The 25,686-nt window shown below is 39.0% G+C and overlaps 1 protein-coding gene and 1 long non-coding RNA gene across 2 annotated transcripts in view; one reads left to right on the top strand and one right to left on the bottom strand.

Annotated features, from left to right (window-relative positions):
- Positions 1–25,686, bottom strand: part of TSHR (thyroid stimulating hormone receptor) — a 55,401-nt gene that overhangs the window by 26,447 nt on the left and 3,268 nt on the right. The window contains exon 2 of the mRNA XM_062636210.1: positions 4,013–4,084. Within this exon, the coding sequence (XP_062492194.1) occupies positions 4,013–4,084 (72 nt within the window). The remainder of the gene's footprint in view (positions 1–4,012; positions 4,085–25,686) is intronic.
- LOC134172780 (uncharacterized) lies at positions 2,675–12,049 on the top strand. The gene is made up of 2 exons (XR_009968011.1): positions 2,675–4,120; positions 10,606–12,049. It is a non-coding gene; the product is annotated as an uncharacterized LOC134172780 (long non-coding RNA).

The following is a 25,686-nucleotide window of genomic DNA, read 5'->3' as shown; positions in this document are numbered from 1 at the left end:
TCATCCAACTGCCATGACATTTCCAGATACACAGACAGTGTCTTAGGAAAGAACTTTTAACAGGATTTTGATTTTGACTGATGCCTGAGATGCACAGTATACTGCAGAATACTGTTAAATCAAAAAACCACAACCGTGCTATTAAGCAACAAAAGCAAACATCCATATTTCATAATCATATTTCTTTCCTTCTCCCCACTTAAAATCACCTTGGAGTTCTCTAAGGGGATCTAGGCCTCAGGTAAATTGGCATATTTATCTGTATCTAATTAATAAAAAGGAAGGAAAGAAGCAAAGATGGTCCTTGGGCCATCATTGTAAACAACTGTTGCAATTTCTCTAGAGAGAAACATCATCAGAGCAACCTTTGAGATTGCTGAGGAAAAAATAACATTAATTTATCTGACATTAATTTAGAGATAAACTCTAGCCTTACAGTGAATGTCAAAAAGGATGTAAGGAGTAAAGTGGCTCAGAAGCAAAACCAGACACCAGGCTTAAGAAATACTTGCATACAGTTTAGACTGAGTAGTATTTGTACCACTAGTGATCTACTGAAACATGAGAAAACAGTTCTAGAGTCGCTCCACCGTTAGGAGGATGATAATACTGGAACTCTCTCTTCAAAATATCTCTTTAGTTTTAAAATTTCTTAATGTTGGAATAATATTTAAAAGATGCATTCTTGTATTTTAATAACTTTTCTAATAATATTTTATATCGTTTCTAATCTATAGATCTTTTAAAATAACTTGACTGCTCTCTTTGTATTTATCATTAATATTAAAATATTTAAGTACTTTTGATGCTCTTGATCAAAGTTATTTACTCAATATAGTTTTTAATGTTTTGCATGGTTAAACACACCCTAAGCAACCTCATCATTATTAAATTGAGTAGAATCAATTACAGATGTCAAAATCAAATAAAATGTAATAATAAATAGAAATAATGTATCATATGCCTCATCTCCTTTTTAATTCTGTTTTTCCAATGACAGTATTAGAATTAATAAATAGCAAATTGAAATATGACCATTTAACTTAGGAGAGCTTTTTATTACAATCAGTGATGGATCAGATTTTTTTTTTTGGTGGAAATTTTAAAGATAAATCTTTCTTTCAATTGATATTAAAAAACATTTAATATGTTTTAAATAATTGGAAAGAATACTTTGTGACCAGCAAATGCACTAAAAGCTTGCAGATGACTAATACCACTAACTTTTCCAAGGGAACTTATGTTCTCTCCAGAATAGAGCTAGAAGCATACTACCTGAACTAATTGTAACTCTTCTAACATGAGATTTAATTTTTATTGGTCACTTTGGGAGATGTATTTAGCAGTGTTTGAAGAGATACTGGAAAAGTAACTAGTTGAGATTGTATGACCAACAGATTCTACAGTAATACTGTTTTTACAAAGCTATTTACCTGTTCTAAGAAGGGGGAAGATAATAAAAGAGGGATACAATAAAGAAAGTATTTCCAGTCTGTACCCTGTGATTGAGTATTGCACAGGTAGATGTTTATGTGAGATGTTTTAATTTTGTTTTCCTGTAAGCAATAAATGTCTATTGCCCAGGAAACTGGAGTTTCAGTCTCAAAAGAAAATTAATTATTACATTTTAACATACTAAAAGACAGGTTATATCAGTGACACATTAAGAAAAAGTTGTTCTGTTGAGCAAACAGCTGTATATAAACCAGCTTGACAGAATATTAAATAAAAAATGCATAGTAAACAAATACTGCACCCTCCTGCTGGGACTGGGAATGAAGGAGTACTCTTCATGTGCTCCTTGATTAAAATGGATCACCTTATATCAGGCAGGCAAGTGTTTTTTTCTCACATATGAGAAAAGGCAGAAGAGCGGCAGTGGGGATTCTGCCACCCATCCCTTACCCCTACAGCCACCATGTCCCTTCCCACTACACTGCATGTCACACTTCCACTATACTGCCTGGCTTGGGACTAATGAAGTTACAGTTTTGTAACTTTCAGCTGTGGGACAAAAGTGGGGAGGAAACAGTTTATTTTGTGTGTTGACACACTTCTGCTTCATTATCAGATGTATTTGTGTACATTAATTAAACCACATCATCACTGATGACAGGGAAATGAATAGTTTTACTTGCTTTAGTGTAATCTAGGTAAACACCCAAACCCCACACAGACACATTCAAAATGACTTATGAGACAAGAATGTCAAACATAAATGTGTATTAATGTTGCATAAGCATTTACTTCCAAGTGTTCAGAGTGATTCCAAAAACCTCTGGGCTCTGGTTAATTAACACATAATACAACATGTTAAATGTAAGAAATAAAAATCACAGCAATCAATCAGAACTGGAAGGAGCTATATCAGAAGAAGAGGGAAAGCATCTTTAAATTCCCATTTTGAAGGCATGTTACAATTCAGCACCTCTTCTCCCTACCAGCTGTGTTTAATTTGCAGGATTTCAGAACGCCTTCAACACCCATCGCAAATACAGTCATAGCTTAAACACCAGATGTACAGCTTTAGAGAAAGTCTGTTTGCAGATAACACTTTAATTGCCACTGCCCATTCAGAAAGAGCCTGAACACAGGACTTGAAGCAGATCTGCATGTGGCAGTAAATGCAAGGCTTTTACAAATTCATAAATATTACCATTTGAGAATATTAAAATCTGAAGTTGTCTAAGCAATGGATTATGTGTCACTGGAAGCCAAAGAGTTGACATCTTTCTACATTTACTAAAACTCTGTTTTGAACAAAGATTATTGGGTTTATATATGGTACTACAGATCATATTAGGGACATTTCTCTCCCCCCCCCCCAGTAATAAAATAATACACTATCTGATTAAACTGATATGGTGAATGAGGCCACAGATATTCTAGAACAATTACTTATACGGATTTTAGAAATTCATTATTTCAATATACCTGGATGAAACTGTAAAATGTAATTGGGCAGACCTTTATGTCCCCCCAAAGTCCTGTTTCATAAATTCTTAAGTATTTGTCCATCTCAGCCATTCAGCCAAAGCTCAGCTCAAGTTGAAACTTGCAAGGAATGTCAAGGTCAACAAGAAGAGTTACAGAGTAGCAGAGAATATTGCATTAGTAATAAAAGGCTGACCAAGAAAACTGTGAGCCTCTTTCTGAAAGAGGTAGTTACTTTAGTTGACAGTGCACACATCAGACTGGATAAAGTCCTAAGCAAGCTGGCTGGACCTCATAGTTAACCCAGCCTTGAGCAGAGGGTGGACTAGAGGGCTTCAGAGGACTCTTCTAAATTACGTGACTCTCTGGTTCTAGGGAGTGAACTGGGAGATGGCAGAGAAGTTCCCTACATCAAATAGCCATGCACAGGTTGATAGATTATGGACCAGCCCCCAACAAGAAGAAACAAAGATGGGACAACTTTGTCTCAAGATTGCTGACATTGATGAGCAGTGCAGTGCAAGGGTAGCTACTTTCAATGGGACAAATTTTGATGTGAAGCAAATAGGTAGAGGCTGCTTGTTGTGCATATATGTAGGTTGTATCCGTGCATGTGTTTACACACAAAGAAGTGACTCAATGGAGTCTCTCTTATATCACACAAATACTAATGTTTTGGTGAAAGTCCATCCCTAGTCTAGAAATGCCCCAGAGTCTCTGATGAAATGAATCACAAATGATGCTGGGAGCAGGAAACAATTTTTTAGCCAGGACCAGCAATAGAATATGTTCATTTGTTATGAATGAAACCATTTCTCATATTTTGCAAGTTTTATGGCCTTATCACATCTACTTCAATACAGGTGTGCTCTTATCCAAAAATACTTACTATGCCTTCCTATAGTTAGTTCAGATTATAAACAATGGGGTTATTACCTGCAGCTCTACAATATAAGTGGTGGGGTAGTAAAGGTGCAAGAATATTTTCATTTCAGAAGATTCTACACAAAGAATTTTGGAGAAGGAAAGTGATTTTAAATAACAGAGCTAAAAGAATAATATCAGAAACAAAACTTACATCCTAGAGATGTTGGGGAGATTGGAAAAAGCATCACTTGGAATTGTTCTTAGATGAGTCTCCATAAACCTCCTATAAAAATAAAAGTTTGGCAGTTAATATCCTTTGGTAAGTACAAATGCATATTAAAAAGTCCCACAGAACTCCACCTCTGCTCCAATACTTCTATTCTTCTCTTTTCCCAGTGTTTCCATCTTTGCCTCATTCCTATTCCTTCATTATGTGGCTTGGTTTGCTGGTATGTTTCCCTCAATTTAAATTACAACCTTCTGCATCATCTCTCCTAGGAACTCAGTCTTCAGTGGTAATGATGGACCTTCCAAAGCTCCAGAGCATGATCAGCAAACATCTTTTCCTGTTGAAGTAAATGAAGTATTCAGAGTTTAAACATACTTTTCATGATTTCAGGCTCCATAAAGATGCCACATCCTTTATTCTGAGTAAAAAAAAATTAGGTATTCCATCCAAAATTGAATTAGAGCAATTGCATGTTACCTTTGCAGAATTCTCCATATACTTTGTAATAAGGACAACATTCTTCCTCCCTAAGCTTCTGATGTGGGGATGGCATGTACATTGCTGTTTTTTAGCTTAAGCCTATTTAAAGACGCTCTTCAGGAGAGAAAAAGAATTATGTATTTTACCCATCTGCAAGACGTTTCAGAAAACCAGGCAATATTTAAGGAAGATGGATACTTTTCAACAGCAAAGTTCTTAATGGAATGAATCCTTAGCAAAATGACTCCTCCAAAAAATGGAGGAAATGCTTTGGAAAAATAGCCTATAATGTCATTTAAGCTTACAATTACAACCTCTCATTGCTGGGTGACGCAGTCTTTTGTTTTCCAGTACATCTGGGAATACACTTACATAATTTATAGTCAATGAATAGTCTGAAGAATAACCAAGAACAAATGATAAGCTTTTCCCATAGCTTCTCTTTAAGAATAGTTCAATGGAAAATAAACAAATTAGGACGATATCCTCATTCTGTATTCTGTTTCATGATGTGAAGGATCTGATTATAGTAATTATATTTGGTTTACAGAGACTAAAATATTATCTTAAGATTTATCAAGGTTCTGGAACTTGCATATAAGAAATAAAAATATCTGCAGAAATTATTAAAAATCCCATCTTGAGTAAAAATATAAATTAAGACGCTGTACACTACTGTCACCACAGAGAAAGCTCTATCTGCTTCCCAAGTATACCTCTCCTGCTCCATATACTTGTTACAAGAATGAACAAGAAGAACCTAGACTTCTATTTTTCCAACAGTGGATTAATGTTTCTCCTGACTTCAACCCACCCAGCTCCCATCAGACCCTCAGCAACGGAAATACCAGTTGGTTCAGAGGTATACTTGCCCCTGCACCTGTGGTACCTTGACACCCATGCCAGTCCTCTTCCATCCCTCCTCCACTTCATGCTACTGCTTCTTTCTATTATCACAGTCCTAGACAAAGTATTTGTGAAAAACAGCTGCTTAGTCCAGTGCAGCCTGCTGATCTTGCTGCTGTGTTTCAACATCTGTCTGTACTTCCAGGCCTTTGAGATAGCTGACACTAGTACTAAACCTATCACTTATGCATAATTCCATGTTCTAGAAAAGCAAGTATTTAAACACCATCTTAAGTCTCTTCTTGACCTCCTGCTCTTATGTCAGATATTCATCCCTCTCCATTTTTGTCAGATAATGAGCAGAGTCAGACCCATCATTCTTGAGCTACATATGGGCTAAGTAAGCTCACATTAATCTTTTATTGACATGCTTGGAATTTACACATCCCATCAGAAAAGCCTTGAAATTCTGGATAGTATTTATGAATGAATTATATCGAAGTTGCTGTAGTATGAAATGACTCTGCATTTATAAATTTCTAGACAAGGCTCCTGATATGTCAAGAATAGACACAAGAAATGTAGACTTAAAGGCTATTGTTTGAGTGACTGTCTGGTAAATGTATCATATGGGCTGTAAGTGGGAGTATGATATTTCTTCCTATCTGCTAAAGCTTAAAGATACACCAACATTCTGCAAATATGACAAAAAAACATATGGGTTACAGGATGTGTTTATAAGCATACTCAAAAGAATGAGAGACAGAAAAGTATAAGTAGAAAGAAATCTTAGGCAGAAGAAGGGAAGAAACAGCCCATTTCAAGATAAAAACTCAGTTGCAAGGTGAAACGTATCAAAGTTTGTCAGTAAAGCTAAAAGACTCCAAGTTGATGTAATACACTTACTACATAAACAACTTACCAAACACATGTAGCATGTATAGAATTATAGAACAGTTAGGGCTGGAAAGGACCTTAACTTCATCTAGTTCCAACCCCCCTGCCATGGGCAGGGACACCTCACACTAAACCATCTCACCCAAGGCTTCGTCCAACCTGGCCTTGAACACTGCCAGGGATGGAGCATTCACAACCTCCCTGGGCAACCCATTCCAGTGCCTCACCACCCTAACAGGAAAGAATTTCCTCCTTATATCTAACGTAAATTTCCCCTCTTTAAGTTTTAACCTGATACCCCTTGTCCTGTCACTACAGTCCCTAATGAAGAGTTCGTCCCCAGCATTCCTATAGGCCTCCCTTCAGACACTGGAAGGCTGCTATGAGGTCTCCACGCAGCCTTCTCTTCTCCAGGCTGAACAGCCCCAACTTCCTCAGCCTGTCTTCATATGGGAGGTGCTCCAGTCCCCTGATCATCCTCGTGGCCCTCCTCTGGACTTGTTCCAACAGTTCCATGTCCTTTTTATGTTGAGGACAACTGCACATAATACTCCAGGTGAGGTCTCACGAGAGCACAGTAGAGGGGCACGATCACCTCCTTCGACCTGCTGGTCACGCTCCTTTTGATGCAGCCCAGGATGCGGTTGGCTTTCTGGCCTGCGAGCACACACTGAAGCTGGCTCATGTTCATTTTCTCATCAACCAACACCCCCAAGTCCTTCTCCACAGGGCTGCTCTGAATCTCTTCTTTGTCCAGCCTGTAGCTGTGCCTGGGATTGCTCCGACCCAGGTGTAGGACCATGCACTTGTCATGGTTAAACTTCATGAAGTTGGCATTAGCCCACCTCATAAGAGTGTTGAGGTCCCTCTGGATGGCATTCCTTCCCTCCAGCCTATCAACCAAACCACACAGCTTGGTGTCATCGGCAGACTTGCTGAGGATGCACTCAATCCCACTGTCCATGTCAGCGACAAAGATGTTAAACAAGACCGGTCCCAACACTGATCCCTGAGGGACACCACTCGTTACTGGTCTCCTAGTTGTCCTTAGTCTGTTTTTTCTTCGCTACATACCTATAGAATCCCTTGCTGTTATCCTTAACATCCCTAGCCAAGTTTAATTCTAACTGGGCCTTAGCTTTCCTAACCTGGTCTTTAGCTTCCCGGACAACATCCCTGTACTCTTCCCAGGCCACCTGTCCTTGCTTCCACCTTTTATAAGCCTCTTTTTTCATCAGAATTTTCCTCAGCAGTTCCTTATCTATCTAAGGAGGTCTCCTGGCCCTCCTGCTGCACTTCCTTCTAGTTGGGATGCAACACTCCTGAGCTTGTAGCAGGTGATCCTTGAGTATCAACCAACAGTCTTGGGCCCCCTGCCCTCTAGGGCTATTTCCCATGGAACCTTACTAAGCAGGTTCCTGAAGAGGCCAAAGTTGCTCTTTTGAAGTCCAGGGCAGTGAGCTTGCTGCACGCTCTTCTCACTGTCCTGAGGATCTCAAATTCAACCACCTCGTGATTGCTGCATCCAAGGCTGCCCTGGAGAGTCACATTTCCAATGAGCCCTTCCCTGTTGGTGAGCACGAGGTCAAGCATGGCACCTGTCCTTGTCGGCTCCTCTATTACTTGCAGAAGGAAGTTGTCTTCCACACAATTGAGGAACCTCCTGGATTGCTTGTGCCAGGCCATACCGTCCTTCCAACAGATGTCAGGGTGGTTGAAGTCCCCCATGAGAACAAGGGCCTGTGAGTGTGAGGCTGTTCCTATCTGTCTATAGGGTGCTTCATCCGCAGGTTCTTCTTGATCAGGCAGTCTGTAACAGATCCCCACAGTAATAGCTCCCATTGCTGCTTTCCCTTTAACCCTGACCCACAAACTCTCTGCTAACTGATCACCTGTCCCCAGACAGAGTTCCATACTCTCCAGCCCATCCCTAACATAAAGGGCAACTCCCGCTCCCCGCCTGCTGGGCCTGTCTTTTCTAAAGAGCCTGTAACCTTCCATTCCAACACTCCAGTCATAGGAGCCATCCCACCATGTTTCTGCAATGCCTATTATATCATACCCCTGTAGATGTGCATGCATCTCTAATTCCTAGTTTGTTCCCCATGCTATGGGCATTTGTATAGAGGCATCTGAGCCGAGCTCCAAATGAAGCCGGCTCATTGGCTGGGATATCTCTACATTGCTCCAAGCATTTATTATAGGCTCTGGCAACTGACTGGGTGTGTTGGGATGGAATGATGCCCCCCTCCCCCAACACATCTAGTTTAAAGCATCCTTGACCAGTCTGGCAAGCCTCCTACCAAAACTGCTCTTTCCCTTAGAGCAGCTCCACCAGCCCCCACTAGACCTGGCCTAGAAACGTGGGTCCTGTGTTCAAGGCACCCAAACCCCTGACTATGACACCACCCTTTTAACCAGTTATTAACCTGGCCAATCGTCCTAGCTTTTTTAGGTGCTCCCCTGTATCCTGGAGAATTGACAAAAAGACTATCTGAGCTCCAGAGCCACTAACCACCTCCCCCAGGGCTCTGTAGTCCTTCTTTATGTTCCCCAGGTTACTACTATCTATATCCCCAGCACCCACATGTATCACCAGAAGCAGGACTTACTAGAGCAGGCAGCCTCTCTGCAACATCCCTGACCCATGCCCCTGGTAGGCAACACATCTCCCTTGAGACTAGGTCTGGCCGGCAGACGAGTGCTTCTGTCCCTTCCACAGAGTCCCCTACTACTACGACCCGCTGCTTTTTCCTGGCAGCACCAGTAGAGATCTTTACCAGTGCATCAGCCGGCTGTTTCCGGCTCGAGTGCGTTTCCTCATTAGCCCCCTGCAGGACAGCAAAGCGGTTCTGGGTGGGGACAACAGATCTAGGGGAAAGCCCCTTGCTTTTAATTGTCCTTTTCCTCCTTTTTTTGTTACTAGTTCCCAGGTTCCCAGGTTAACGGCCTCCTTCTTTCCTTCATGAGGGAGAGGTGAAGCTCGAGGCCCCTGCACAGTTTGGGCCGGGAGCAAGCATTCCTGCTTCCTCTCAGCTTCCCTGACATCTTGCACCCTATTAACAGCATCCCGCAGCTCAGCCCCTGCTGCAGGAGCACCTCCACCAGGGAGCACCGAGTGCAGCCCTGCCCATTGCGCACCCTCCCCTCACCAGACCAGTGCAGGCACTCTCTACACCCCGAGCCCTGCACTGCAGCCTCCCCTCTCATCGGCTCTGTCTGGGTGCCTAGGCTGGCCGCAGCCGGGGCAGCCAGCGCAGCCTCCCAGGCCTGGCCCTGCTCATACGGCGAGTGCCCGCCAGCCCTCTCAAACTCCCTCCACCCACCCAGCTTGACCGCGCTCCCTGGGTCAGCTTTTCACCCACTCAGGGCTGGTGCCGCCGTTCCTCCTGGCTCCGCCCCCTGTGAGTCAGCTGCTCGCTCTCGTCAGCTGAGCTGCCGGCTCCTGGGCAGGTCCTGTCGAGGACTTGAGGCTCCCTCGGTGGCTCTCGTCGCTCTGAGTTGAGGCTCCTGGACGCTGATCTGCCCCCCCGCTCCGGTGTTGAAGGCGTCCTCTCTCGAGCTGCTCGCCTCAGCAGAGTATTTGATGTTTGTTAGCTGCCATTCTTTAACTACTTGCTGTGTTAACAGACCGCCTGAGTTCGGTGTCAGTGATCATGCAGGCCATAAACTGGAGTGAATGCAACAGGCCTGGAGCCAGGGCCAAACTTTAACCTTTGTGCAGAACCACCCACAAAGCTCGCGTTCCCTCTGAGTTTTACAAACCTGTGGGCTGATGCATTGTTGCTATTTTAAGCTACCTCCTAAATCAGTGTAAAACCTTGCAGAAAAAAATCAGTGCTTCAGTTTCTGTTTGCCAAGTGTGAGTCTGTGGGCAATTACTAGCTAGGGGCCGTGAGTATGTAGAAGGCTGTGGGATGGACAGTAATTCTTAGGAGTGGGAAAAAGAGAAGCTAATAAAATTAGCAATCAGTGAAGTCTATGATGGATCAAAAATGAGAGTAATTTAAATAAAACAATTATAGTTTAGCCCAGTCTAGCTGCACCTAAAGATCACAAGCTTGCCAACTGTCTTAAAAGTCCAGAATTCAGCCAGCCACTGTATCTTCATGAAGAAAGTAAGCTTTTTCAGAAAAAAAGGAAAAAAACTTCACTGGGCAAACACACATTATTTTTCCAAGTGAGAAAAAAATGTAGCTATAAGCACGTATTTAATAGGCTCACTTAATATCCTTTTTATATTAAGGCAAATACAACATACATGAAAATGTTCAATACCATTTAATGAAAAAATTGTGCTTGTGCTACCCTGAATACTACCATTTATTTCTACCTTTTTTTTCCTCATTCAGATTAAAAGCTCTATTAACTCCAGAAAAAAACTTCAATCTTCCTTCCATAAAATCTTTCAAAAAGAAGAACCCAAAGTCTGAGGTCATGTTCATTGCAAACATACTATCAATATTTGCAAAGATATAAAAGAACGCAATCACATTTTCGCTAAATGAAATGTTTTTAAAATGGCAAGAGAATGTTTCAGAAAAACATTTCTGGTCTCATAGGGTGACATTTAGTTTGCATTTCTTAGTTTCATAGGTCGGAAAGTTGGTTTGAAGCTTTTAAAACTCTCTTTCTGTTTTGATACTTGCACCAAAGGTTTAGCCTCTATGTTCCTGAAAGACTTTACATTTCATGTATCAAGAAAATGAAACCTGGCCTACTGGTAAGAAACTTACTGGACTGCTTGTGCAGAACTTAACATTTTTGCTTTCCCCTGCCCCAAACATCTGTCAACCAGGAATGTAAAAAGTTTCTTGCTCAAAAATCAAGTACTACAGACACTCACCTAGCAACTGTGAGTTGTTACTTTAAAGACACAAGATTGGCGGCTTAGGCCAGGCATAAGATGGTAAAACTAGAATCAGCCCTGTAAACTGAGCAAGTAGCATTAATTGCATTGCAAATAATGATGTTAATTGCCCTTAGTATATTCTGTTGTAACACAATAATTTTTTCTTATTTAGACTGCACTTTAAAAAATCTATAACTAGTAACCATTAAAATACACAATTTACAGGTGGCTTAAAACAAGGCATAAGTAATAATAATAGAAATAAAAAACAAGTTCACAAAAATACTCCACTAATAAACAAAGCCATAATTACATCTCAGAAGCCAGGAGTTTCTCACTTCCCCTTGTGCACTTAAGTCAGAATTACAGCATAGCTGATTTTTTTTTTTCATTGAATACTAAATACAATTAGAGACAAGTACTAAGGAGTTACAGAAAAATTCAAGTGAAATTGTTCATAATCCTAGTTCTCTTTCAACTGAACATATGCACAAGAATAGAATCTGGCCTGTGACTTACAGAAGTGATATAGAGAATATAAGGAAGTTAACAAAAAAATTTGGTAGGTATTTCATTTCTTACATGTCACCATTTTCAAACACGTGATATTGATGAATATCAGAGCTACGAGCTACGTAGCAGCCAGGAACAGAGAAACACCAAGGGATGTAGAGGCTATTTCACTTGACTGTGGCTACTTCATTTCTATTACTGCCTTGTGTTACAGCAAAAAAGTCCAGGGGAAAATGTAGGATTTATACACTCCCTTCTGTTACACGTTTTCATCTGATAACTAGCACTAACAGCATCCATAATGTAGCCAAAATACTATTAGAGTGAGAACTTACAGGTGTAAATGTGAAAATTTAAAGAAGAAAAAATTCTATTGCTCTTTGGCTTGCTTATTAAATCACTTGAAAGCTTTATTTCTCATTGCAGATGAATTCTGACTGAGTGCTGAAGTTCTTACAATAGCATGAAGGCATAAGTAATGTATTATATAATATTTATGGAAAGCACTGGTCTTTTAAAAAGATTTTTACAACTACATTTAGTTACAAGCTTCTCAGGACTTTGGGGTTTGTTGTGGGGTTTTGGAGGGTTTGTTTGCTTTCCAAGCCTGAGATTCTGTTCAAGACAGGGCAGCAGCAGAAGGATGTCTTTCCTATCTGTCACCTGCGAGAGGGTGGTGGGAGGGAACATTCCTTCTTTGAAGAACACTGACCATGACTTCTCCCCTTCCCATTCTCAGTCCTGATGGTTCCACTGTCCCTTCTCATGGACCACTGCTACACCCAGATACTCAGAAATGGTCGGTAACAAGGGTCTTGACCTGCTCCAGCAATAGGCAGAGAAGGAAAACTTTCTCACTCAGCTGCAGTCCCTCTGCAGCAATCCCTGCAGCTACTTCAAGTTCCTAAATAAGGAAGCAAAAAGCATCTACTAGGCCATTCTGGCACTGAGTGGACATTATCTTTTAGCAGGAGCTGGAGGCAAATAGTGAAAAAAACATGTGAAACCAACATTGTCCTCAAACATGAATGGTTTCACATTTTCTACATTGAGAAATACAGAAATATGTCAAAACATATATATAGATATATGATTTTAACAACAGCCTCAGCAGTAACTGTGGTATTGCTTCAGTAAGATCTACTAGGGAATATATATTTTACATACTTAGCCTCTTTATTTTAAAAGATTTTTAAAAATCTGCTTACAAAACATAAATAAATGGGGATCATCCAAAGAATTTCAGATTAAAATAACATGATTTATAATTTAAATCGTGGCAACAATAACTACAGGTATTTTAATGAACTACTCTCCACAAAGAAGGGAGGGGAGGACGGGATGGGACGGGACAGGACAGGAAGACAGGGGGGATGATGACACGATGATGTCAATTGGCTATATCTGAAACTAAGTAAGAAATTTTACATACTAATATTTCTGAGAAAATTGTAACAAGCAATGACCTTTCAGCTTTTACAATAACCGCAACAGCTGAGGTAATGGCTAGGTAAACAATTATTGACACACTAAATTCTAGAATTTTGTATCCAACTAAACTCAACACAAACTAAGCAAACAAAAATATTACCTTTTTGATTCTGAAATAAATGCATTATAGTCTTTCAGTGGTGCAAAAATAGCAATAAAAAAAAGACCTTTCACATAGTGAAGTGCGTGCTGAGCTTACCAGAAGACGATTACCACCTAGTGTCTAATGCTAGTATTACCAACAAGGTAGAAGCTGGGGAAAGGCTCTGACAGCAAAATAACTCTAAAAGTAGAAAACTGCTTCTGACTATCCTAGAAGACTACATAGCTACTTTCCTATAATTAAGTAGCAGTCCAAAAGAATAACATAAATTCAAAACTGGCCCAGCCCTAAGAAATTAAAGACATACTAGATCCTTTCAAAATGAAAGTGTGCAGGTCAGCATTTGGGATGACTCTGTACTAAAAGTAAGTTCTTAGCACTAACATATCCTCTTCCTACAAACTGAGGTGCATACGGACACTGTCAGACTGACAGGCAAGAAATCAGGTTGGTTACTTGCTAATTTATAGCAAACATAATACACCAAGCCACAATGTTGGAGCTTATTCTTGTTCAGTTTGTAATCACCCACTGCTTCTTGCTGGAATTTGAGTAAAAAATGAAGACTTTACAGGAAGCACTGGCCCTACTCAATGTTACCTTCTATTTACCAGCAAAACAGTATGTTGCTAATGTTGTTGAACAGATTTCTAAACCAACAGGACTGAAGAAAGGCTGACATTTAAATGCCTACAAATCAGAGGTATTTAATCCTAATTAGCTGAGACGGGCTGTGAAATATTGAACTAAAAACCCAACAAAACAGGAATGAGTGACAGAAGGGGACCAGAGAGACTACTGAAGATCAAAACAATATTTTTTGAATATTGAATACAACTTGGTTTCCATTGCTTATCAGTTATCATGTCAGTAGGATTTCTTTCATGTTTGTAACATTTAAATTTCCTGTCTCATGGCATGGAAAACCAGCAAGTGTTGGGAACTATACAAGTGCAAACAAAAAGTCATAAACATTCTGATTCCCATTCCCAGTAGAAACAAGTATTACTTCAGTATGCTTTAACTACACACATAACTTGTTCAACAGAAAAGGAGGGGGACTGCAAATAGTTCTTTTGTAGATGCTAAGAAGAGATTCACTTAAATGAAAATACAACACATTGTCACAAAAGGCACTGGTGATATGGCAGGAGAAACTCATTTTTATCCTTTCTTTGTAGAAATGACTAGTTTTGATCAAGTTAATAGCAAAAAAGTGGTTTACACCAGACTTAAAACCCCAGACGTAAACGCCTCTATTTTTGGGGAGATTTCGAGAGTCTTTTAACAGACTGATTCTGTAAGTGTTACACACCACAGAATCTTGAATTGCTACTGCAGTCAGTTTTCATTACTCTGTTTTCTTTTGACATTAAATTTCCAACCCATTACACTTCAGAAGCACACAACAGCCTTCTCTTGAGCTGAGAAACAGAGCTTATTGACATAACTGTAGAAGGGAAGAAAAATACCAAATTTTACAAAGTACTGTAACTACAAAGTAATCGTGTAGCAAAATGTAGAAAAGTAGTTTGTTTCACTCAAGGCCTCATTCCAACGCCAAGTCAATGGGAAACAATAATGACCAGGATTTTGCAAAATCCAGTGCTACAGACTCAGGTAGAAGTAATGATAGATCCTACAGTAAATTCATTACGATTTAAATTATATGGATAATGAGCTGCTGACTCATGCTAAAATACGACTAGTTCTCTGTTCATCTGAGGACAGTGAGCGTGATCAGTCTGGATCTAAACAAAGCACCCTAATTTTATGGAAATCTTTTGGGCTTGTTTTGAAATAAAAACAAAAGTACCAAAGTATACAGCAATTATCTCTAGTGTGTATATAGATATAATATATATATTTCCTTATGTGTATATAATGAAAAACAACCTTTTAAATAGCAATCTTTAAAACACAAGATTAAGTCACACAACACAGTAAATGTAAGCTATTTTTTCTCATGAATAAGGAGATACTTAAACATACAGTTTGAAGAGCCAGTAAAGGTAATGTAATGTAACACTATAACCTAGCATGGAACCATAGAATAGTTTGGGTTGGAACCAAGGGACCTTTAAAGATCATCTTCATACACACCACCCCCCCTCCGCCCCCTGCACAATAAGCAGGGACATCTTCAACTACATCAGATTGCTCAGAGCTCCGTCCAACTGAACCTTGAATGTTTCCAGGGATGTGGCATCTACCACTTCTCTGGGCAGCCTGTTCTAGTGTTTCAACACCCTCATCATCAAAAAAAAAAATTCTTCTATCAAGTCTAAATCTTACTCATAAGCTTTCAACCTGCTTGTGGCTATTCTTCAGGGACAGCATGTTAACTGTACAATTATGTGTAATTCAATAAAGACTTAAACTACATGGCACAATATGAAAACTCTTTCAAGCTTATCTGTCAGTCACAGGTAGTAAGATAGACCATAAACAGATTGTTTCTGCTCTGACATCTTATGCCTGTCACTCCTATTTTTTTCCTTTCTTCTATACATTTCACTGGATACCTAGCTTTTGCATTATGATATTACATGATATTACATATCTTTTGCATTATGACAAAAATTTCTGGACTCCAAACTACCAAAGACTTCAATCTTCTATTTTTCTGTAGAAAGAGTGCAATTTTCTCTTCTGGCTTTGCCTCTTAGCCCCGGTACCTAAGAGGGAGTCCCATGGATGAAAGAGTATTTCATGACTAGATTTCTTTCTGACAAGTACTAGTAAAAATAATGCTTTCCCAAAACAGTGGCCTGCCTGGCAGTACGTACTGCATCTGCTGACCACCTTTCCAAACAGCCCGCTACCTTGCTCCAACTGCACTTGAGGAGCATGTACTCCAAAGATGATAGAGAAGAGCTGTGTTTCTGAAATGAAGCCAATAATCTATAAATAGCTGCCAGGAAAGATCAAATAGGATCATAAAATTTCAGAAAACAGCAATCAGAAGAGGTTCACTTCTTTCAGGGAAAGAGAGTAAGAACTCGGTGTAATTGCTGGCTACTATTGTTTCTAATCAGAGGACGGCTAAGTGCCTGTAATTGCTGCCAGATGCTCAGTAGAGGTTAGAAAAGGCAAACTGAGTGTCAGGAATTATTTAGACAGAAATATAGGATAAAATAAAGGCAATTGTTTTGCCACTAGTTGTGTATATATAGCGACTGCAAAAGACTGGTTAAAAGTACAGAAGGACTTCCATACAAAAAATTACACAGCAGCCACCAGCCCGTGTTTCTCCAGATCCTCCTTTTTGCCTTACTGGTAGATGTGCATGATGTTTGCCTTTTTCAGACACCATCAACCTCTCCTGATCACCATGATCTTTCAATGATGATAGAGTGGCCTCACAATGACATCAAGCAGCTTCCACATCACTCTTAAGTGCATCCCATCTGGACTCATAGATTTCTCTGTCTGGTATGCTTCTGCTGGTTTTGGCTGGGGTAGTGTTAATTTTCTTCATAGTAGCTGCTATAAGGCTACGTTTTAGGCTTGTGCTGGAAACAGGGTTTATAAACCAGGGGTCTTTTAAGCTGTATTACCCACCAGCCAGCAGAAGAAATTGGGAAGAGACACAGCTGGGACAGCTGAATCCAACTGACCAAAGGGATATTCCACATCATATGGCATCATGGTCAGCATATAAAGAAGGGGGAAGAAAAAGGAAGGTGGGCATATTCAGAGTTATGGTGCTTTTGCTTCCCAAGTAACTGCTATGTGATGTAGCCCTGCTGTCCTGGAGATGGGTGAACACCTGCCTGCTGATGGTGAGTGCTGAGTGCATTCCTTGTTTTGCTTTGCTTGTGTGCACAGCTTTTGCTTTACCTATTTAAACTGTCTTGATCTCAGCCTATGAGTTTTCTCACTTTTCTGATTCTCTCCCTCATAGCACCAAGGGAAAGTGAGTGAGTGGCTGCATGTGTCTTGGTTGCCAGCTGGGGTTAAACCATTATAGTTCTTTTTGGAGCATTAACATGGGGCTTGAAGGTTTTGAGATAATGACAGATTTGATTGGAACGTGTTAGATCAAATTTATAGCTCTTATTGCTCTTTAGCTTTTAATTGACAGGCTTCTCTGCTTGCCATGAGCCTTGCTTGCCTTACTGTGTATTAGTCTATTGCTTGTTAGTAGCAGCTTTTTGCTTTTGCTGCTTTTGCTTTTGCTTACTTAGCAGTGCCTGAGAATGTTTTGATAACAGAAACGGGGATGCACCTGAGCTGCCAGATGGCCAGGCCATCACTGCTGTTTCTATGCTGCTGTACTCGGCAGGCTGGAATGCGAGTGTTCAATTGAAGGGACTGTGACCTGTGAATGAGTCCATGTGGGAGCAGAACACCCCACAGCATCTACGGCCATGAATAAGTCCACACCAGAGCAAGTACACATTGAAACAACTGTGGCTGTGGCTATGTCTGTGCCATAGCAGGTATACCTCCATGCTGGAGAAGTACACCTCAAAGCATCAGTGGCTGTGCCTGAGGTCATGCTGGAGCACCTTAAAATGAGTGGCTCTGGAGAAGCCCAAAACAGAGCAGATACACTCTGGAGGGACTGCAGCTATGGGTAATCCATGTTGGATCAGCTATCTGCTCTTGGTTAATGTTCAGGACAGGATCTTGGGTGAAATTGAGCTTTCTTTATGACCCAGTACAATAAATTTCAAGTTTTATGCTCCTGGACACTCTAAAGAGTTAGTACACATACTTGTCCCCCAGCAACTAATGAAGTTAGCTGCTTTCAACTCAGACCCATCAGTCAGAAAGGAGATGCTCACCAAAACAGTTTAAAATACTTGGTGTTAAAAAAATCAGTTTTCTCCTTACCCATTTAATTAGGGAGCTTCCACAAATTGTAATATGAACTACTACTATATGAAATATAATTTTCCTGCAGAACCTCTCTGAGTGGCTAAATTCCTCTCACTTCCTCCACAAGGGCTGATGCAGACTGGGGAAAAGGAAAGTCTCTGTCACAACAATAAAGTGAACAAAGGTTAAAAAAATGAAAGTCTAGATCTTAACACAGCATTAGAAAAATAATTCAATTCCTTTGGTTACAAAGAAAAAATTATTCAAGGGCTTCCTCAGAAGCTATTTTCATTGAAATGTTTTGTCATGCCTGAACATGACCGCATGCATTCAACTGAAGATGAGACAGTTCTGATGGCAACTTTGAAATTTGCGTAGCCCAGAAGGAAAGGTTTGTTCCTTGTACAATTCTGAACATGTGTATCTATACTAATTATGAAATTACAACTCTGAGTAACAGCATTACCTTTTTTCTGGTGTCCAGGAACAAAAATTGGTACCATAGATCCACAAGAGGAGAATCTTGCCCTTTTCCTCCAAAATGATGTCTTCTTTTTCTCCCTAAACTTTCTTCTATTTGCATATGGTTACAGCATTTTTTTCAAGTTTTTTTTATGTCAATTTTCTTGATTTCTCTATCAGTCTGACATATGGATAAAAAGTTGTTGCAGTACAGAGGCCAGACTCCCAGACTGTGAAAGTGTTTCAGCAGGCCCTGTTTGCACTACAGGCTATTTGAACCATGTCCTTTTAAAGAACTCTTTGTGTGTTTGTTTGGGAATAAGGAGGGAATTTGATTAAAATATCACTAGCTGAGCAGGGACTATAGAACAGCATGCTTTTAGTTACTAATTTTCTTTACATTTCAAATGTAAATAAAGAAATTTCCTGCTGTTCCATTTGAATAAAAAAGTGATATCTGGTTCTGTGAGACAAAGAAAATCTGAGCTCGTATGTGACAGAAAGGAAACAGGATTTAAAAACCTCGAAGGTCTTTATAAACAGTCAGAGATACTTTAAATTTCGAAAGATCTCTGAAACCAAACTTTTTTGTACGTATGACAAACACTGAAAGCGCACAGGGAAATGTAAAGAAACATTCATAATAATACTGTTAAGTCCTTCACCAAAGGACTTTTAGAAGTAAAACTACACAGGAAGTTACTTCAAAACTGCTTGAATTTCTACTGAAAACACACATGAACAGTAATTTTGGTTTCATATTTGTTTAGCTTAAATGTCTTTCTTATAAATCACAACAGTGGCAAAGCTCTACCTTAGGGAAAAAACACAACCCTATTCCAGACATGTGCATAAATTATATATGTTATTATATGTTATTATATATTATATAGCTTTATACTGCCTTACAGATGCCCATGTTTGTCTGTATTTGTATGCAGTCATATGTTACTTTTGCAGACAAGAACCATTAATGTTCTGTCCCTGGACAATGCCCACAATTATAGGATTTTGGTACATATATCACAGTAATATAGACAATGGATGAAATAATGAATGTAATTTGAGTGATTTTTCCTATTTGAGGAGTGTAAGGAATGGGCTGGAATTGACTTGTGGTGATGTCAATGCAAGTTAAGTATAGGTAAGCATGAGAACTGCAACTGTTATGCAAATGGATGTTCAAACCCTCCCTTTTAATAGGGGATTCAAAGCAGTACTAAAAATCCAGCTTCAGTCCTTCAAAGACTTCTTTCTCTGCCTGTCAGATTGTCTAAAATCCTCAGTGATGGACCTGGGAAATTAACAAATGCTGGTAAAGAAACCTGGTCAGCATCCGTGACATTTTTATTAACAGTAACAAAAGCAATACTGTAGCAGCTGGTATTTCAGATCATACAGCACTTCAGGTTTAGAATACTAGGTAAAATGCCAAAGATGGCAAACATAGTACTGCAATACTGTGCTAAGGCTGATAATGCACAAGTAAATAGATTTGTGTTTTGAGTCTGATCAAAGAGAATACATTCAGCAGTTTCTAAGGTAGTATGTGTGTTTTTATCATTACTTAGATCTTCCCTAAGAAATAGTTTTCACTGTTATTTTCCAGCATGTATAAATGTTTATGCAAGGACTTTACATATTAAAACAAGTTTATCTCCTCCCAAAGGGGACACTTCAATGTACAAGGAGAATCTTCCTTAGGGGGAAAAAAACAAAAAGTCTAGCTCATTTCCAAGACTGTGACAGTTTAGATAATAAATACACTCCACATAAATTATTGGTTAAAAATAGGAAGCAAATGAGAAGACTAAATGAATCAGAGAAAGAATTTAGGCTGTTTAATATACATTCATAAAAAGGGGGATGAACAGTAAGGTAACCATGCTTACTTATGCTAGAAAGTTATTAAGGTAGTAATGCTAAGAGCGGACTGTGAATGTCAGAAGGCTCTTGTAGGACTGCATGGCTTGTAAAAAAATGGTAAATGAAATTTGGTGTCAATAACTGCAAATGATACATGGAGAAAACCATACATAGATACATATAAATTACAGATTCTAAGTTCATCATTTTCATACAGGAGCAGATCTTGGCATTATGTTAGAGCTTGATATCAGTTCCATGAAAACATGGATTTAACTCCTAGGAACAGTCAAAAAAACCCAAACAAACCCACAGGAAAAAAAAAAAAGGAAAAAAAAAAGAAAGTGGGAAGGAGCTCTAGTTAACCACACCTATTGGGAAGTTTTGTGATTTTATCATCCAGAATGTCAGACTAGATGTTCCCATGAGCCCTCTGGCCTTAAATCTATGCCTCTACCACTTGTTAAGAAGGGAAAATAAATGAAGCAAATAAGCTTCAAGTACCTACCATTTTACTGTAACATGTTTTACCATTGTTGTTCATATACAGTGAATTTTACTTAAACGGCTGTTAGAAAGCAAAGGGTTTTTTTAAATAACAATAGATTATAAGCCATTCACAACCCAAATATTGTTTTTGCAGTGTAATTAAGGTAACATTTTACTGAAATCTTATGAGACTAGTTTCTAAAAGATGTGGTCAAGAAGCTGTGTATCAATCTTTGTGAAGCTAAAACTGTAAACTATAGGTGTTAGTCTCCTTGCAAGGGATCTGTGTAATTCCTGGTTACTCTAAAAGCAATTAGGTTCACTCAAAGGGAAGTGTAAGTTTCTTGTATTTTTAGCTACCGATAATAGCTGATGGCAGGCTATTGAGGAGAAATATCAGGATATAAAAATGTCATGTATTGATGGCAGGTCATTCATCAAGATCACAGCATATCTATGAGCAGCTTACTACAACACCCATAGTAAAAGAAGTTAGAAACAGCTTAAACATGGAGCAGACTACACCCAGACTGTTTGATGTCATAGTTCCAATAAAAGTCCTTTTATGAATTCCCTGTATTCTGAAAATTGAGTTTGTTACCACCTTTTTTTCCTCTTTCCTTAAACTTGCTGTCAATCCATAAATGAGCTTTCTTTCCTATGTCTAACAGCTAATTTGTCTCAAGTCTTTCCTAAGGTACTTCCTGATAATTTTTTTTTTTAAATGGGACTTCAAAAATCAGTTCAGATGTTTATGATTCCTTTGAAGAACTAACATACCTGTGAGGCAAGACTTCCCTTTATGAAAACCATAGAATCATTTAGATTGCAAAGGAACTTTAAGATGATCAATCATAAAACTAATACTGCCAAATCCACCACTAAACCATGTTCCTAAGCACCACGGCTACATATCTTTTAAATACCCCCAGGGTATTCTGTCCAATGAGTGGAAAATTTAAGACATTATGCCTACAATGGAGACATACTATAAAATTCAGGTACTGTAAATAGTACCTGAATAGAATCATAGAATGGTTTAAGTTGGAAAGGACCTTTAAGATCATTGAGTCCAATTATAAACCTAACACTGCCAAGTCCACCATTAAGCCATGTCCCTCAGTCCTGCATCTGAACCTTTAAATAGCTCCAGGGAGGGTGACTTAACCACTTCCCTGAGCAGCCTGTTCCAATGCTTGACAATCCTTTCAGTGAAAAAAACATTCCTAATACCCAATCTAAACCTTCCCTAGCACAATTTGAAGCCATTTCCTCTTGTCCTATCACTAGTTACTTGGGAGAACAGACCAATACCCCCCTCACTCCACACCCTTTTCAGGTAGTTGTAGAGAGTGATAAGGTCTCCCTTGAGCATCCTTTTCTCTAGACTAAACAACCACAGTTCTCTCAGCTGTTCCTTGTAGACTTATTCTCTATACCCTTCACCAGCTCTGTTGCACTTCTCTGGGGCCGCTCCAGCACCTCAATGTCTCTCTTGTTGTGAGAGGTCCAGAACTGAACAGTTCCCTGAGGAACACCACCTGTGGCTGGCCACCAACTGGATTTAGCTCCATTCACCACCGCATTTTGGGCCCAGTCATCCAGCCAGTTCTTTACCCAGCAGAGTACTCCATCCAAGTGTGAGAACAGTACACCTGACCCAACCAGATTGATTCCTTTGTATTTTTCACAATCTTCCAAAGAAGACAGACCTAGCACCATTTAGTTCCCAAGGTGTTCCCTGAAGTACTTTTTTTTAAAGTAATTATGCTATACTTGTGACCTTTCATTCCATTGTCATCACACTTGTTTTAAGCTGTAAATTACATACATAATTACAGTGGGTAATGCAGCAATTTAATTTTTTAATGCATTTTGAACTCTTAGAGAAGTATTATCTGCTTCAGGGTATTTAATTCTATTCAAGTTTTCAATTTGATTTAAACGAGCTTCAGTTTGCTAGTTTTTCAGACTTACCCTCCTTTGTGTTTTAAAGACTATACTGAGCTTTTATAATATTACAAATTTGTTTTGTACAAAATATTTTTCCACTGAATTACTTTAAGTTTCCAAAAATCTCCTCATTTATGCATGACTTCCATTTTCTGAAGGATGCCTTAATAGCTTCCTTCAGTTGTCTGTTTAACCATGTCAGTATTTTGCCTGTTCTTTTAGACTCTCAGTACTTCATCATTAAAATAGGGATAATAATTATGTGCTTATGCTGCGGGGTTATTTATGAAGATGTATTTATGAGGCTCCATACCTAATTCTGAAGTAATTAAGATTATAAAAAGATGATGATAGAATTACCTGAAGTCAGAATATCTCTGAATTCCAGACAATTCCTAAGACTAACATTTTGGGGAAAATATTTTAAATCAGTTTAATTTATATTCAATCTAAAGTAAAGACATCGTCTCCTTCGGCTCTACTTGTATGTTCTGTGAACTCAAAGTGCTCTAAACTTCTCATTAAGCATATAAAACATGTATGCCAGTGAAGCTGTCGTTACAGGTAAAACTGCTCAATCCGTACATATTTTGTTCTCCAGTTAAAAAAAAGTTTTTTTTTTACAACGCATCATTGCTATGATATTTTAAATATCACTTTGTAAATGTGTAAAATATGTTATACAATTTCCGCATCTCTTTTACCAAAAGCTGACAACAACATGGACAACTAAACAATCCAGCTGATTGTTATCCTGGTATTCACACATGCTCATCCTTAATAACAGTAAATATGACATATGTCAGGATTCCTTGCTGCTGAAGGGTGAGCTACTTTGCATTTGTCAAAAAGCAAATACCCTAGAGAAAATTCAGAATTGTAGCTTAATACCTCATGTAAAGTGCATATTTTTAAAGACTGCACTATTTTTGTCTCTATTTATCTGCCAGTTCCACTGTCCTCCTCTAACTCCCTCTTGTCCAATTTCAACCAAATTTGATTGTGGCAATGTGAAAATAGCACCTGGGTGCAGGATAGAAACCTCATTAGCATCCCTTCTGAGAAGAAATGAATAAAAAAAAAATCAAAAAGCCAAAATTCAGCACTCACAGCTCTGATCTCAGGAGATGCTGCCTTCTGTACAATACTAAATATATTGGTTTTAGGCAGCAGATGAGAGTGCTTTATCACTCACAGATGAAAGGGAACACAGGAAACTGACGCTGGCTTGCTGTAGAAGGTATAGGGAGGAGATGAGAATATTGTCAGCAAGCTGAAGTGACATAAAACTGAGCTGAAAAAGTTGTGTCTGCAGCTGCTGATGGGAGGACAATGTGGCATTTTCAACAACAACAAAAATGAATTCTTGCATCATCTATTAAACTTGTGGAACTCATTGCCAAAGGATATGATGGATGTTGAAATGGGCTAAAGAGACAACTAAATAACACACAAACACAGAACTGTAGAGACAGAAGAGCAATCCTTTGAGGGCTGCTACAATGACAAAACCACACCTAGTTTAGAAACTTCCTGTAGGTAAAAATAATTGAAAGTGAAATGGAAATGGAGAGTACCACATATGATCTCTATATGTAAATACCTAAGGGAAATTATGAGAAGGGAAATCCTGAAGACAGGGTACTGCATTAAATGAATTCCCTTGGGCTGATTTGCTATGGCTGTTCTTAAGTGGTATAAGACTTAAACAAGGGTATTAAGGATATTGGGAATGGGCATGGGAGCTGACATTATTTTAGTAAGTATTTGCAGGTGATGCGGAGCACAAATATGAAAGAAGCAGAATTTTATTTGTTTTATTGTCAAAGTAAAGATAATTAAAAGCAACTAGTAATAAATTCATAAATTGAAAAGCATTGGGAAATGTGTTGAGCTGATGCTAGGATAGTGATACCATCTGAATATTTCATCAAAATGATTCAAGCATTATGATGTAATTATATCTTTGGACAAAAATTCAGTAGGGTTTTGGTGTAAGTAATTCTTCACAGCTATTAACCCCCAACTTCCTACTGGATCTGTTTGCACTGAAAAGCCAGGATCTTCCTTGGCATATTCCACCAAACATGGAGGAGATTATAGCACCAACTTTTGCTCTGTTCCAGCACTTTGCTGGTGAAAGAGGAAAGCACTGCCAGCCAAGGGGCAGGGCAGGAATCCCCTCAGTACCTGCATGTAGTGCCACTGCCACAGCATGAACGAGGACTGGAGTCAAGGATAGGCAGAGGCAGAAGCAAAGAAGGGCCAGGTAAAATGGTGACAGACCAGGCCAGGGTGTCAGCTATGCAGAAAGAGGCATGAAAAATATTATAGATGTGACAAAAATATTGATGCCTAATTTATTTTTTTTTAATTGTATTAATTCTATTTAATTGTATTAATTCTATTAATACAATTGTATTAATTGTATTAATTCTAACTGTATTTCCATACCAGTTAGAACTGCTTTCTTGCCATATTATTGCATGAGTATATAATCCTTAACTCCAGGCAACAAGACAAGATTTGCCTGTAATTCCTAAAACCTTTTTCTTTGTACTTATTTTGTTTACTCCACAGAAAAGGAAAAAAAAAAAAAAATTGTACTGTACTGAAAAAAATAAGCATCTCCAGGAACAATATCTGTGCACTCAGGCATCCTGGATAAGTACATTCATGAACTATATTTGGACAAATACGTTGAAAGCTATTTAAAGCAAATACACTTTTCTGGCCAAAGTTCATGACATTTTAATACTAAAAGAGTTTGGAAATAAGTATATTTTGCAATTCCTTACAAGTATGGCTTGTTAAAAAAAGGGCTTACACTACTCTCTTAAAGTAGGGTAGGGAAATGTGAACACTCCTGTCTGAATA

The sequence above is a fragment of the Pezoporus occidentalis genome, unplaced genomic scaffold, assembly GCF_034315485.1.
Source record: "Pezoporus occidentalis ecotype Australia unplaced genomic scaffold, CSIRO_AGI_Poc_V1 ctg47, whole genome shotgun sequence".
Classification (NCBI taxonomy): Eukaryota; Metazoa; Chordata; class Aves; order Psittaciformes; family Psittacidae; genus Pezoporus; species Pezoporus occidentalis.
Note: the sequence above shows the minus strand (reverse complement) of the source record. Positions and strands in the feature narration are given on the sequence as shown.